This window comes from Manduca sexta, unplaced genomic scaffold (assembly GCF_014839805.1).
Source record: "Manduca sexta isolate Smith_Timp_Sample1 unplaced genomic scaffold, JHU_Msex_v1.0 HiC_scaffold_28, whole genome shotgun sequence".
Lineage (NCBI taxonomy): Eukaryota > Metazoa > Arthropoda > Insecta > Lepidoptera > Sphingidae > Manduca > Manduca sexta.
The window spans coordinates 128,936-145,372 of NW_023593800.1; the positions used below are offsets into that span (position 1 = coordinate 128,936).

The 16,437-nt window shown below is 38.9% G+C and overlaps 1 protein-coding gene across 1 annotated transcript; it reads right to left on the reverse strand.

Annotated features, from left to right (window-relative positions):
• Window positions 1-2,396: 2,396 nt before the first annotated feature.
• Window positions 2,397-16,184, reverse strand: LOC119192447 (xanthine dehydrogenase 1-like). The gene is made up of 14 exons (XM_037446267.1): window positions 16,098-16,184; window positions 10,274-10,431; window positions 9,645-9,805; window positions 9,188-9,570; window positions 8,807-9,027; window positions 8,333-8,435; window positions 8,085-8,212; window positions 7,682-7,969; window positions 7,127-7,288; window positions 6,529-6,657; window positions 5,743-6,227; window positions 3,999-4,182; window positions 3,499-3,694; window positions 2,397-2,791 (listed from the first exon to the last, which is right to left on the reverse strand). Exons 1-14 carry the CDS (start codon window positions 16,138-16,140, stop codon window positions 2,523-2,525), a joined length of 2,910 nt encoding a protein of 969 aa, XP_037302164.1. The 5' UTR covers window positions 16,141-16,184; the 3' UTR covers window positions 2,397-2,522.
• Between the last annotated feature and the right edge of the window lie 253 nt (window positions 16,185-16,437).

The window sequence follows — 16,437 nt, forward strand, 5'->3', positions numbered from 1 at the left end:
GTTTAAAATCTTCAATCTTGCTCTTGCTCGCTAAACATATTTTCTCCACTGTGTATGGACCCTCTGAAATAGAAATATTAATATAATTCATTATAACTTTGGCCTAAAACATAAATGCAAATTTTCAATGCCAAAAAACGAATACGATGTAATTTTTTAGAACTCAAATGAGGGTTGAGAATGAAGTGGCAAGTGGACAAAGTTTTATTTTCTGCAACATGTATAAATGTAATAATATGATAACATATAACTCATCCGTTCGAAGATGATAAAAGACCAAGGACTGTAGAAGAAACGCCACTCTTCAATCGGTTACGATATGTAAACATAAAATATATGGAAATGACGATATATTCTGTTGATAAGTCATTACCATACATTTTTTGTTTCAATTAACGACAACGATTTAACAAAGGCGTCGTGTTTTCCAGTCTAGCTCTCATGCGTATAAACACACGGGTTAGACTTGACTAAATAAAACTATTAGGTAGTTAGATATAGCTGTGAAAAACCAGACCAATATGAAACCAGTTTGGTAGGTATCCCGGAGTCTTCGCGCCGCTGCGATTGCTGCCCTGATAGAGAAGGGCAGCACTACTGCCAAACATATAGACGTGCTCTCCAGTACCTGTAATATTGCGTCTATGTCATAAGTGTTTAATTTGTACAAACCCAGCCAGATTTTTCTGTTTATCATTGTCAGCTAATGAATCAATAAACATCACATCAGAAAATTAGTAATATCGTGGCATTGCATGTGTTCGAGTAATATGACCGAACAGCTTAGTTAGCATAAACGGATGCGGCGCATTTACGTAACAATTGTATTTTTGCAGTAGCGTATTAGTTGTAAAACAGCCGATTACCGAGGCAGTTGATTCAGTTCGGTATCTCAGATTAACCTAACATTCATTTAACATTGAACATTAACATTAAGAGTGACGAACATTTACAAACATTAATTTGTGAAAGACATTAAATAAGTTACCGAACCTCAACATCTTATTAATTACACATTGCACCCTCGCTATTTACTCGCACAGCATGAGAAGTAAATTATCATTTTTAGGCCTTTCAAATAATAGACAGCATTTCTATAACATTAGTATCTTACAATTCAGATATTTTCACTTAATCAATTTCTTAGACATAATAATTTACCGATGATATATTATGTTTCTGCTCTTATTTCTTCTACAGATCAAAGAACAGCCACGATATGCACTAATTAGTGTTAATATGTTTCAGTATTACAACATACATTATGTCGTTAATGTTGGTAATGATTAAAATGTTAACTCGTAGAATCTAGTTCTTTAAGGCGTCTGATATTATTTTAAAAGCACCTAATATGGCAAATAATATTATTTTGTACATATTTGAGAAGTTGTCTATAGGAATTTCGAGGGTGTGTGTCTACTAATCCGCACTAGGCCAGCGTGGTGGACTAAGGCCTAATCCCTCAGTAGTAGAGTCGGCCCGTGCCCAATAGTGGGACAGTATATAATACAGAGCTAATATTATTATTTATTTATATATATTATTCTCTCTCCTATTTGGAGGTATTCGGGGCATGGGCTGAAGCCAAGTGCCATGAGAAATTATTATTAATATTATTTTTTTACCTTTAGATCCAAGGATATTTTTGTTACTGTAGGAATTCTTCAGAAAAGACACCCTGAAGTCCTGCGGGATATCTCTTGCTAATGGCACCGCATAGTGCCAGGAGCGATCTGTCAGCAACTCCCCTGAGTTTTTGTCATAAACTAAATTCTCACAGGTCCAGTATCCCAAGCCCATCATGAAAGCACCTTCCACCTGCAAAACACCGGAAACAAAATGTTCTGCCAGGCTTACGCAATAACCGCATTTGTCTTTAAGAACAGTATTTGAAAAGGTGAGGAGAATCTAACCAGTATATCGGTGTGGTTAAAGTTCAAATAGAAGAAGCTCAGTAAATGTTTGATAATTATAATATCCTTCTAAAATAATATAAATGTGGTAGTGTTATGCTGTACTTACTTGGCCGATATCAATCTCAGGACTAACGCTCTGTCCCACGTCCTGCAGTATGTCTACTCTGCGAATCTCCATCTCTCCCGTCAACACGTCCACTTCAGTTTCTGCTATAGCCACACCGAATATATTATACTGAATAGCATCGGCTATATTAACGAATGTGTGAACTTGTAATTCTATATTCTGTGCAAAATGCGGTTGCTATTAGTTCTTCCCAGGTCGGATTGACCAACGTAGTTTTGACTGGAGCCAATCTCAGTAACAGTTCTTCACAACACTTTGTTACACCAATCCCAATATTTTGAGAAGTGATACTAGCGCCAGATATAAGGTTGTTTGGCGTGAAGTTAGAATTGGTTGCTTTTATTTGTATTTTTTCTATAGGAATTTTGAGTATGTAAGCGCAAATTTGCACAGCTTTAGTATTCAGACCTTGGCCCATATCTATACCACCATGAATGATTACCACACTTCCATCCTCGTGGAAAACTGAAACAGTGACGTCAAAATATGGGTATCCAAAGGGAGTCCATCTCATCATAGTTATTCCTAGACCACGTTTCTTCCATCTGTTTTGAGAATTGAATTCTTTTGACGGCCACTTTTCGCTGACTGTAGTCGGCAGTTGTAGTCAGAGTTGTAGCCATTTCTTTTAAGTCACCGTAGTTGACTGTATCCAAGTTTGCTAATCTAACTTCCAGCGGATCTAAGTTCATCTCGTAAGAAATTTGTTCCATGACCTGTTCGATCATTGCAATATTTTCTAGTGTACCTGTTGGCAATAATATATCAAATATAAATGAACATATTATTAATAGTCTTCCTTCCTAATTATAATCATAATATTTTATTTGTATTGAATGTTGCTTCGAAACATAGGATGATAATATCAATAATTAATTTCATCAATTAACTTACCCTCATTTGCTTTGCACTTGCTTAACGTATATAGATGTTATATCTTAAAATGTAGTAAAATTCTATAATATACATAAACTAGGTGTTGCTCGCACCTTCCCGCTACAGAAGTCTCAGTAATTAACCGGAATAAATTTAGCGCATGTGTTTATTTAGAACATGTTCTATCCGTGTGTCAAATTTCGCTTAAATCCGTTCAGCTATTTGCATTTAGTTCTAACAAACCAGACAGTTTGACAAACTTTTAAAATTAGTAAGGTAACAATTATTGAACATTCCAGTCTAGTTTCTTAGCATATATATAGTACGTTAAATGAGCGGATGGATGAGTATACTAGTTACTCCTATTCACGTAGTAAGAAGATTGGTAGTATTATAAATAATTTGGGTTTAACAGCATACAAAGGCTAATTATGACTAATAGATTTGTTCTTGTTAAGATCAACCCTAGTTTCTAATAGAAGTTAACTCTAGCACTCAAATAAATGAATTTTAATTTTCTCACCAAATCGGCACTAATTCAAAATACTCTGTTGAATAAAATAAATAATTTGTTATTACCTGGTGCTCTGCACCATGTGGTTTTCGCAGTATCGGTGATGGTGTCGTAACAATCGACATTCCATTTTGAGCTGTCGTAGCAGTTGTTATACGATTCGGCACCAAGTAGCGAAAGTTTCTCGTTGATTATATGCCCATTGTCTTCATAGAGGAAGTAGTCCATGTATTGGATAACTCCATCGTTATTCACTGCAACCTAAAACATGGTTTGTTATTTTCTTTAGAGCTGTTTTTCTAGCTACCTGTTGGTCACCTAATGGTACGCGTTATAATTATATAATTCAAGGTGTTATTTATGTATAGATAGGAAATAAATAATGCCGATGGAATCTTGGTATGTTGCCAATGTTTGAAGAAACAAGTAAAAACTCGAAACGATAAAAACAGCAAACAGAAATATGAACTATTACTTTTGGTCGGGTTTTGTATGCTGTTAGTGTCATCTAGGCTATTCCCACCTATTCGAATTATTTTAAACACATGAAACTAGCTTTTATTACCTGAAAGTCTGTAGAGCATGGGAATCTCTTGCCTAGAGCCCTCATATTGCTAGTCATAGGTTGTATTAGCCGACACGGTTTGTTCAGCTTCAACGTGGCTAAGCTGCTCGCAACAGCAATGAGCATGCTTCGAGATATTTTGAAGCCAAATGATCCTCCTAGACGCCGCACGTGAATATCTATCCTAATTAAAGAATACCATAGTAAAAAACTTGATACTTTGCAAACTGTTGAGCAAAGGCCTCCAATTATTTGTAATATAAGTCAGCTAGATACACAACTCGCCATTTAGCTTATATTTCTAAATATATCTCCGCCAATCCTGACTAATATAGGTCAAAAAAAATTAGGGGACCAAGATTTCCTATTCTTAATCTAAGATTAGATTTCAAATAATTGTTATGTTAATTAATCCAATATTAAAAAAAAAGTACACAGTTAGCGAAAAACTAATCGTAGATAAAAAATGGTTCGTCAGCAGGCTTCAGAAAGCGGCTGCAGTGTTTGAAGTGTAATAGGAAGCTTCCAGAAAGGTCTGTCAGGCAAGTCGCAAATGTGTTAAATCAGATTTAGGTCAGGGCTCATGAAAGGCCTCTCCATTACACGAATTTCATGATGCCATAAGTAATCTGACGTGATGGCTATAGCATGTGGCCTGGCATTAAAAGAAGATCTGCCCGATAGTAAACATTACCTCTGCACTGTATCGCTCTTGGCGTTTGTAAACACGGAGACGACCATCGCAACATGATAGAGCGAACCGTGATTCGTCAGTACAAAGCACTGGCATCCACTATCGAAGTTGCCAATTAGCGTGATTTTGCGTGGACTGTCTGCGAGCTTGTCTATATTGAATAATAGACGCACAGCCCGAAATAGTCGGCGTGATCACAAATCTGCTACTATTAACCTATTTCCTACCGTCTAGTAAAACCGCCTAATTTTTATACCTGTAGCCTTCTTTAGTATACTTTGAAGTTCTCTTGACGTTGTAGTGCGGTTACGTAAAGCTCATTTGACGACGTAGCGATCATGCAAATGTTTAGGTTTTCTCATTCGACCTTGACCACGCCTTCGTGAGTATTCTCTCGACTCACGGTATCGCTTCTAAAGTTTTTGGATAATATAAGAGGCTAATCCTACATCATTTCTTAAATATGCATGATACGACCTTCTTCCATCAAAGCGATATATAGCGTCTTGTTGTTATTGAGAGTTTATAGACTGTCGGCCATTTTATTAAGAAATTTATTTATTTGTTTATTAAACACAAAACAGGTTATAATCATGAATGCATCATATTATGACATAAAAAATAATTCCTGGACTATAATTATAACCCAAAACACGTGTTCTAGAAAGTAAAAGTTAAATTATAGCAAGTATATATAAAACCACAGTTTGAGTACCCTTAGGTGAATGGAATAACAAGATTGATAGGTACAAGTGAACAATATGCGAGGTTAAGAGTTATGAATCTTTGAGGATATAGTGGATGTGTCGTTTGTAAGAATTGATGTTATTGTTAAATAAGTCTAAGTTAGGATAATCTTTACCATCAAAACGCTGATGCCCTTTTGTTTCTTAATTTTTCTACAACGCGTCTACATTATTGAGTGGCCAGTTATAATTAAAACCTTAAGCAAGAAGTTTAGTGCTACTTATAAAGTTGTATTTCCCTATTTGTTTTGAGATATTACGTTGATGACTTGAAAAGTAAAGGAATATTAATCAACAAACTTACTTATTGCATTTTAAGTTCAATGCTCTTGATAAAACCATCTGAGTGCCATCGATCCAATGCGTTGTCAGGTACAGAGCCAGTCCTTCCTCTGTCGGTGTCGTTACGCATGCCAGCGTTTCCATCATGTAATGGTATTGTGCGTAAATTACATTTTCTCCTTTGATCACTTTCTTTATATCAGACCCTTTGGTTGCAGCTTGAACGGACAAATATGAAGTGTTTCTTTTAGAGTCTTTTTTAGCATCTTTTATATCAAGAATTGGCTTTTTGACATTCCTATAAGTAGCCTGGACTAGTTTTGCAGCTCGTTTTGCAATGGATGGGGTTTCAGCAACGATCATGCCAATTGGTTGGTTGTAATATTTGACTTTTCCGCTGCAAAATATTTCCTCATCAGCCAAATACAATGTAAACCCAGTTGGCGTGAATGTGTTCTGTCCAGGTATATCTTTTGCAGAGTAAAATGCAATTACTCCTGGCATTTCCTAAAAAGAGTTTCAAAACTTTATTTCTATTACAGCAGTTTTTAAGATACAGAAGTATTTTTTTTTGTTAAGACACTCTTACTTATCATTATTATACGAGACACGTGTCTGTATTATTATATATATAAATAAATTTAGTCTCTGTATAAAGGGGTCCTGCATTTTTTAATTATAATTATAATCCACACCATGCAATTATAATATTTAATTTCTGATCGTTTATGAGCCGATTTTAAAGTTAAAACTGACACTGTAATAAAGCAGTATAAAGGTTTTATTATCACAGTATTGGATCACTTACTAGAGCGGCACTTGCATCTATGTCCACAATATCTCCTACAGCGACGGTGCTGAGAACTAACGCTGCGTGTACTTCATCGGTTATGGTTGGAATATCATCTACATACTTCGCTTCCCCAGCACATTGTACCTAATTGTAATGTAATGTAATGTAAAAAGAAAGAAAGAAGGTATTTCAAAATAATTGTAACAACATATTTTTATCTTTACTAAGAATAATAAAGATAAAAAATCTTGATACAAAGGGAATGTGGAAATAATATGATCTGGATGTAAATTACACAAATTAATATATTAATCTAATAAGTATGTTAGAAGATCAGCGTAAGAAGTTATTGTGTGCCCTTTCAATTGACTTCGGATAAATATCGAAATCACCCAAATATATTTAATATTCAACATGAATATTAAACGACACTCTTTGTTTGGGACTTAATATTGTGAAAAGTCCAATATCAGATTTATTTTATGCAAAGTTACTATAATTTTACTTAAGTGTATACATACCAACTCAAGTAGGCAGAGGTCTTAGAAATCTACATTTAAACAGCTATTTTAGGTCCCATATTTTGAGGGTAAGCCAGTTGTTTTCTACTTACCAATGCATCGACCTTAGGTATCGGTTGGTTTAGAGGCCACAAATCAGTATTAGTGTCAAACACTTGCCGAGATTCTGACACCGGTCGTGTTTCGTGAATCTTGGTCGCCCCGGATCGGTACTGAGATCCGAGTATGTTTGTTGGGCATAGAGACAGAACACTCTAGAAATAAAAAAAATATTTATATGTTGTAATTAATTAAAAGTCTAGGCCTCCGAGTTCATCGAGCACATTTTACCCTTTAATGGTAAGTTGCTCGATTTTTTGTTATTATGGAATAATAAATTTTAATTGGATCTCCAATAAAGCAACTGGTCTCGTTTTTTAAAGCCTTTCTAGATGTATCAATTAAAATTCTTCATATTTTGATGAACCCTTTCACTAACCCGGTTGGTTACTATTGCTCCGATTTTTAAGTAGGTTTAGCAGCTAAATACAATGAGTCTTTAAAATATCTTAGCACACTCTATTTATCGTTTATTTTAACAATAAAAATAATTTTGACATTCATAATATTTTTCTTATTACATTTGAACACCACTTGGTATTACTTACTTTATAAAACAAGCCTAAAGCCAGCTGTTTTCTGTACTCCACGGAGGGCTCTGGTGGACTGTTCGTCACCACTATCTCGTGTTCCAAAACATTCAAAGCACCTTGCAATGTTTCATTGGTAAAGAGATTCTTTCCAATTAAATATGATTTAGTTGATGAGGCTTTGATGAAAACCGGTGACAATCCGCCGTAGACAATCCTGCACTGCTTAATTGTACCTCCTCCATCTAGTTTGTACATAAATCCAGCGTTTACTATTGCGTGTGCGCTTTGTGAGCGAGGCATCACCTGAAATTTTTAAGACAGGTATTACATTGTAATATTTTCAATAAACATTTGACCAGAAAACGGACCTCAGAGCTACAGCCGATGTACTCATCCACTGATCTGTAGATCGACGTACCTTATAAGTGACAATATGGTAATCACTGCTTAACGGCGGCAACATCACTTGCAATATGACCTTCCCTTTCATATCTTCTTTTAAAAACTGTTCCATGTTCAGAGTTCTCTTCACCCCTTTCGATGTCACTATAATTTTTGAGTTTAATGCTTTATGTCAGCGGTACGGCTTCATTTATTATACACCAAGACGTCATAAACAATATAAATGAACATACTTTATTAGAGGAAATTTTTACTACAACTTACATATAACAATTTGTGCGCCAGCAGTTGTAAACAAAAGAAACAAATCCGAGGAAAATTGGTTATGTGCGTGCTTTATCATCAGATTACCCCCAATTGATCCCAACTAAAAAATAAATCAAACAAAATTAACAGAAAATGCCCTATAAGTTATAATTTCCTAGTGAAATCTCAAAGTATCGTCATACATATTGATCGCATTGCTCTGAGAGTTTAACGGTTCCACGAATGAATGGGATCGTACGCCCAAGTATTTGATATAAATTGCTACTTGATATCACTACGCATACCAAAGAAAAAGGGACTTGTCAGGTAAACTATAGTCATACGGAATGACAAAAAGTAATCCTCTAAGAATTCGTTCAGGTACGGATCCCTTTAAAACAAGTATGATTTATACAACATTATAATCCTCAAAGTCCACTGAATCCTAACATCTCAAAAGTAATGACAAACCGCAAAACTTATTTTACTTACATTTCTGACGGGAATATGTGCTACTAATTTGAGATGCTTGCTTAATGTTTTTAGATATCCGAAATAGTTTTCTTTGGAAGTAATATCAAATTTATCTCTCAATTCAGTCAAAGTCAGTCCAGCTCCGATGATCAGGTTTTGATCTATTTTATAAGTTTTTAATTCTTCAACAGCGCTGATGTCTATCAGATGCTGGGGATATGCGAGTATTGGGTATGCTCCTGAAAATGGAACAAAATATATCAATGCGCTGGTGGCCTTAAAGGAAATGTTAAGTGAAGGTGTTCCAGTCTTCGAGAATCCCATTCATATGAACGCAAAAAGCTGTCATTTATTGCTGGAAGAAAAGTAAAGGGCATCGATTGATATAACATAACATACCTTTAGCCGTATTTCCAGACACCAACATGTAGGACTCATAACCGATTTTATTGAGAATATTGAAAATATCATTTACTTGACACACTCTGTACCAGTTTTTACCATCCTTCAGTTTAATCTTTAAAATGTGTGGAGGTTTTACATCATCAGCTGATATCATGCACCACTCATTTTCATTACAGGTGGCCTTGAAGCAATGCTGTCCAGTTCTATTACATATATTCAAATATTCGATATCAGTAATTTTTTTATCCTTCGGAGCATCTATTGCAAATTTCTTGAGCGCTTCTAGTATAGGTCTGTAGCCTGTGCATCGACAAACATTGCTCCCGAAAGACTGTTCTATTTCCAACATTGTTATGTCCTTCTTTTCTTGGATGAGGCTACAATTTTTTAAGAAAAATATGAATTATAGTTTCTAAGCTTTAATTGATTATTGTAAGGTACAACTACTTACCTGTACATAGCCATCACCCATGCGGGGCTGCAGTACCCACACTGGCTCCCATTGCTATCGGCTAAAGTCTTCTGCAACTCGTGATACCCTTTTTTCCTGTTGCCAACTTCTTCTATTGTCGTGATCTCCCAGCCCTGACATGACGTCACCGATACCAGGCACTAATAATTGAAATGAAATAAAAATTGTTTACCACATATTACCCATATTAACCATTTTAGGATCCAGAGCTATCTGAATCGACACATATTTAAAAACTACTGACCAAACAAATTAAGTGGACATGATGATACATAATGCCTAGGATCTCAGAAAAGACACCGCAAAAGTTAGGTAAATGTTTTGACTCTTGAAAATAAACGAAGCGTCAATAGCCTAATTGGGAATGTTCGCGAATCAAAACCTAAAGGCACGAACCTATAACTTTTCTAAAGTTATGCATGTATTCTTTGTAAATTATCGCTAGATCTAACGGTGAACGAAAAGTTGTGAAGAAACCTGCATATCCGCATTAAGCCAGCGTGGTGGACAAAAGCCTAATCCTCGAAATAGTAGAGGCGGGGAGGCCCTTGCCCAATAGTGGGATAGTATTTAATTCAGGGCTGAAAATATTATTAAATAAAGCATACCGAGTTAACAGCTTGTACAGGAGCGCCGGGGCACTTGGAGGCGGCGACGATGCAGGCGCCGCAGCCGCCCTCGCGACACATGTACTTGGTGCCGCGCAGCTCCAGCCAGTCCCGCAGGTAGTCCACCAGCGTCAGGTCCGAGCTCACCTCGCATCCCACTAAAAGAAACAAAGATAAAAGATAGCCTAAAATCATGCATGTCTTTGAAGGGTTAAGGAGAATGCAGCCAATGCAACCACGCTTCGCCTTTTTTTTTTTTTCTGGTTTCGCGGAGAAAGTGCCTTATTACTACCGCCCAGCCTTCGTGGGGGGCGACTGAGCGGTTATGCTGGGGTAACCGTGCCTTACGGCCCGGCGTTGAGCCGCCCGGATTTGATGGTGACCTTCGGGCGACCGCCGGGCCGAGTCCCTAGCCCTATATACAACTTAACCTATGCACGGCCTACCAGCTAAAACTCCGCGGTGGCCCTCTTCGGCGCATTAGGGACGGCTGCGGGCTTCCTCTGACGTTGAAGTGTCTAGCCTGCGACCGCAGCCGCCCCTGCGCGGAGCCGCCTTGCGGCCCGTCTCCTATGGGGGGGGGGACTCAGAAGCCCCCGCGCACCGAAGGACGCCCTCGGCGTCTACGGCAGCGTGAGGCCAACTACACACTGCCGTCCATCCCGGGGTCAACCGAAAAATGTGCAAAGGATGCACAGAAATGCGCTAGGGCGGACAGCCCCTGCTGTCCGCCGACGACCCCTTCGTGGCCCCTATTAGTCGCCTCTTACGACAGGCAGGGGATACCGTGGTGGAATTCTCCAAACGCCCCCATTCCACAGGGCGGAAGACGCCGGTCAGTCGTCCACCCGGCGCCTCCTACGTCTCCTCTGACGGTGGGAGGGATCCTCCTCTCTCGATCCCTCTCGGCACTCTCCTTCTGCGAGAGGACCACCTCGCAGAAGTGGGCCACCGCACGCCAGAGCCTCCGGGCTGCCGACCATGGAAGCGACCACAGCCGGCAGTGAGAGGTCTCCTCCGACGACTGAAACGAGAGCGCTGCGCTCATCGTCCCAGGCTGGGCAAGACTCCAACGTATGTTGGGCCGTATCCCGCGGGCAGTTGTCACAATGGTGACACACGGCGCTTTCCTCCTTTCTTACTATCTGACACAGGTACTCCCCGAAGCACCCATGCCCGGTGAGCACCTGTGTCAATCTAAATCATGCCGCGCCGTGGCGCCTGTCTAGCCACTGTGCAAAGACAGGACGCACTGCCGCGACGGCCCGAAGCCCCGCTGACGGGGCCTCCAGCCTAAGACGCCACTCCTCCACGGCGGCTCGCCGTAAGGAAGCCCTTTTGGCCTCCACCTCCTTCAGGGCCGGACGCTGCCCGTTCCTGAACGCCTCCTCCCTCCAGTGAAACGTGTCGGAGAGAGCTTTGGCGTCCAGATCCCAGGGCAGGAATCCGGCCAAAAGACAAGCTTTCGCCTCGTACGAGACCGTGCGGTACGCCCGTATGGCCCGCTGCGCAAGGACCCGCTGGGGGCCCCGCAAGAGGGCGACAGATCGCCTCCCAGGGCGTCAGCCCAGACCGGGCTGCCGTACAACGCCATGGACCGCACGACCCCGTGGTACAACCTTCGGCAAGGGATACCAGGACCTTCCAGGTTGGGCAGCAGGCTAGAAAGAGCGCCCGCTGCCCTTGACAATCTCGTCCTTAACTTCTCAAAATGGGCGCGGAAATCCCACCGGCTATCCAAAATCAAACCCAAATATTTCATATTTTTGCCGATGGGAATCCGCACCCCCTCAACCACGATGTGGGCACCGGCCGGCGGCCCTCTCCGAGAACCACGCTTCGCCTAGCTCATATCGGTCTTAAGAAACTCCCATAAGCTTGAGTTAATTGGTACGGTCAGCAACAAAAGTCGATGAACAGATACTAATTTACAAAACACCTGAATATTGAAACGGACCATAAATCACTTACCAAAGAAGAGTACCGATTAAGGTTATCATTTCAATATGGATAACAAAGTAAAGGATTGGCTGAAAAAAATATGAAAAAGAAACTGACGTTTACGTTGAATTCTTCGAAGAGAATCTCTTGCCAGAATAATTTTGAATTTACACATTTGTTCCTTAAATCGGCATGTGCTCTATGAAATAGGATGTTTAAAATGTAACTAATCTATTCCTACTAATGTTATAATATTACTTACTAAAGTATTATGATGTTTTGTTCATACTTAAAAATGTATAATTCTGGTTATTAACTTCAATATATACTATTATTTAAACCTGAAGAGTTTGTTTGTTTGAATGCGCTAAACTCAGGAACTGCTTAACCGATTTTGAAAATATTTCACTAATAAGAAGCTACATTACAGCGCTATACGCTACCTTGAAAAACTTTTTCACGCAGGCGGAGTAGCGAGCCAAAGCTAGTATGTTATAAAATAACAATTTAATTGATATTTTGGACTGTTGGAAAAAAAGCTTGTATATAAAACAAAGAATTTGCTAATTTCAGCCACATTTGTATTTATTACAGATCATAAAAAAATGCTAGTAATGTTTAGCAGTGAATGGTTTGACGGCGATCAGCTACTTTTGTAGTTCAATTATGTCAAGTTGTTTTGTATTTAAATTAATCAGTAACTTATGGTAAATGATAATGATTAGGAAATATTGGAAACAAATTATGTTCAACGACTTCTGTTGCTGACTGTACAACAAAAAAAAAATATACATATATGAGATTCTTAGTGTCAGCTCTATCCTCTCTAGTCTCCGCTCCTATGAGCGGTCTAACAACCATAGCAATTAAAATATTTTTCCCAATTCCGTGACATATGTAAAAACGCCAATAGAGTATAATTAAACGCCTTATTAGTGTATTGGTGACATGTTGAGCTTGAGAAACAACATGGACGGTTTTACGAAAATCACATGAGACAGTTCCGACTACATTTAAAATCAACTCCAATTCTGAGATGCGTGATATTTAATTAGATGGCCAAAATTATTTTATCAAGGTCGGGTAGTAGAACTTAACATGCACTTCTGCCTTCTCGATGATAATCATAATCGAACAGATAATTCGAAGATAAAGTATACCTCATTAATTATTCCGGTCTGTAGCACCACACTATGTCCGAGTTTTTGTTAAATATATTTTTTTCGACACCCACCTGAATCAATTACTCGAAAGTACCTATCACCATATTTAAATTTTCATACAATAAAAATACCTGTTGAAATAATTGAAATTATACAAATTAATGAACCATATATACATTATACAAATTGATAACAAAGGATATCGGCCAGACTGGTTTCGTCTGAATATATTGAAATAGGAAGATATTTAAATTGTACCATTGTAGATATCGATGCATTATTCATTGTTTTTCTTAGGGGAAGGCATGCGGCGTGTTTTGTGTTGCAACCATTGTATATATACTAAAAGAGACCCATTACTCATAGAGCTCATACCCAGTAGCAAACACTGAAAAAGATACTGTTTTTATGTTTATTTAAATACTTGATGGGATATAGTAAGTCTAATCAGAGGCGGCCTTTGGTGGAGGCGAACCGGGCAACCGCCCGGGGCCTCGCTTACAGAGGTCTCGCGCGGTGCCTCGCAAGACCTTTTTTGACGATCTTACCGACGAAACTGTTAAAGAGGGGAACGTTTTTTTTATTCTGCCCGGGGCCTCACGTCTGGTTCTTTTTGCTTTCGCCTGGGGCCTCGCGTCATTTAAGGCCACCACTGAGTCTTATGCTACGCCCTCAATCTATAGGGCCGGAGACGCTGTCAGTCATTCACCCGGCGCCTCCTGCGTCTCTTCTGACGGCGGGAGGGATCTTCACGCTCCTAATCCTTCTCGGCACTCTCCTTCTGCGACATGACCACCTCGCAGAAGATTGCTACCAAACGCCAGGACCTTTGGCTGCCGACCGAGAGGTCTCCTTCGACGACTGACCTGAGAATGCTACGCTCTTTGTCCCAGGCCGGCCAAAACCCCATCGTATGTTAGGCCTTATCCAGCGGGCAGTTGTCACAATGGTGACACACGGCCGAAACCCTCGGACCTACGATTCGGCACAGCTACTCACCAAAGCAGCCAGTCAGCCAGCCTGGTGAGTACCTGTGTCAACCGAAAATAGCCGCGCTGTGGCGGCTGTCCAGCCACTCGGCAAAGACACGTCGCACTACTGCGATGGCCCTGAGCCCGCTGACGAGGTAATAGTTTTGGCAGTCATCTTTTTATACATTGCCTACAAAATCCTGAAGAAACCGAAACATATAGAAATCTGAAGGTGCAATGTTAGGCCTATATGGTGGATGCATTAACTTTTCCCAGCCAAAGTCTCTTTAACTGCCTAATTTTTGCTGAGTTCAACGGAGTTAAACATTTCTATGTGTCAAATGGATGAATCTAATGAGGAAATTCGATACATTTTATAATTTTATTATAAAAAAGGAAAAACAGTAGTGCCAACCATGAATAAACATTACGACCTTAAAATAAAATTACTTGAAAACAAAATTTTTGACTAATTTGTTTCTTTTTTTGGAATGTATACTTTTTAATGTCATCAAAACCAAATTGATAACAATAGTACGTACTTACATAAAATGAAACTGGCGATTTGTCGTACAGGGCCCTTATTCTGTATGATAGTGTAAGCGCGTAACGCGGCCGTGTCATGTTATCTTCGAGAAATGTGCGTGGAATGGTATTCTGTAAGCCAAATCTCTATAGTTCTAAACATGACGCGTTGTGTTGCGTGCTTGTTACGCACTGTCAAAATAACGTGTGAGATAGAGAATAAGGGCCCTGGGCACTTTGATCTGAAATATCTTCTCTTTAGTTAAGAATTCTAAATTCAAATTTATAAATGCATTTACTAGTACATTTGAGTTTTGAAAATAGCATTTATTTGATTTTTTCTGATTAGTTTTTTCTTTGGCGTCTTTCATATCACTCAATTGAAAACATGAAATATCGCTATTTTTACGAGTATGTATTCCACCATAGCACCAGTTCTGCAAAAACAGCTCGAAGGATTAACGATGTGTACGGCACTGGTTTTGCTAAAGAACACACGGTACGTTTTTAGTTCCAACGTTTTTGTTTTGGAAATTTCGACCTTTAAGAACAAGCCCCGTAGACGGCCGAAGACCAATATCGATAATGAGAAATTAAAAGCTATTGTTGAAGGGGATCCATCGCCAACCACTTCAGAGTTAACTACAGGCTTCGATGTGAGTGATAAAACTGATTTAATCCACTCGCAAGTAAATAGAGAAAGTAAAAAAGCTAAAATGTGCGTACCTCATTAATTGAGTGAATTTCATGAGGTACCCAGCTTTTAAGCTTTTTAAAGCCGATTTGCTTGGTGGACTAGTGCCGGTGTTGTTCACTACAGCTTTCTAAAATCTGGCCAAACGATTACGGCAGATATATATTGTCAACAAGTACAAACCATGATGGACGAGCTGCTAAACAACCGAGTCTGGTCACTGGCGACTGCAGCTTCAGGACAACGATAGATTACTGAACAATAGACGGCTGCTAAACTAGAGGAGCTGCAACTGGAATGTCTGCCACATTCACTCTACTCCCCGGACCTTACTCCAACAGATTATATCTTTCGCAATTTGGTTAACTTTATATAAAGAAAAAATATACTGCACAAGCAAATTATAAATTTGTTAGATTATAATTATAATTATTTATATTATTCTAAAATATTATCTACCTGTACTTGAAATTATTTAAAAAGGAACTTAATTCACAATATCAAAAAATCATAGAAAAATAAAAACTGACCCGATCTCTCGACACCATTCACTTTAAAGTAAATGCGGTCCATGACTGCGTAGCAGGAAAGTAGTAACTTGACTGACTACACCATCATAAAGGAGCTTCTAAAATGATTTAAAAAACATACGGACGCGTATTGCGGTGGTAACCGCTGCGACTTGTGGATGGGCGCATATCCTGATATTTAAAAAAAACATTACTTTTATAAACATGTATAATAGCTAAATAAATGTTTATTTTTTTAATGAAATATGGATAATTAAATAAAAATATTTTTTTTAGGGTTCATAGATACTACTAAATAATCTGACATGGTTTCCAACTAGTCAAATAGCCTATTATGAAC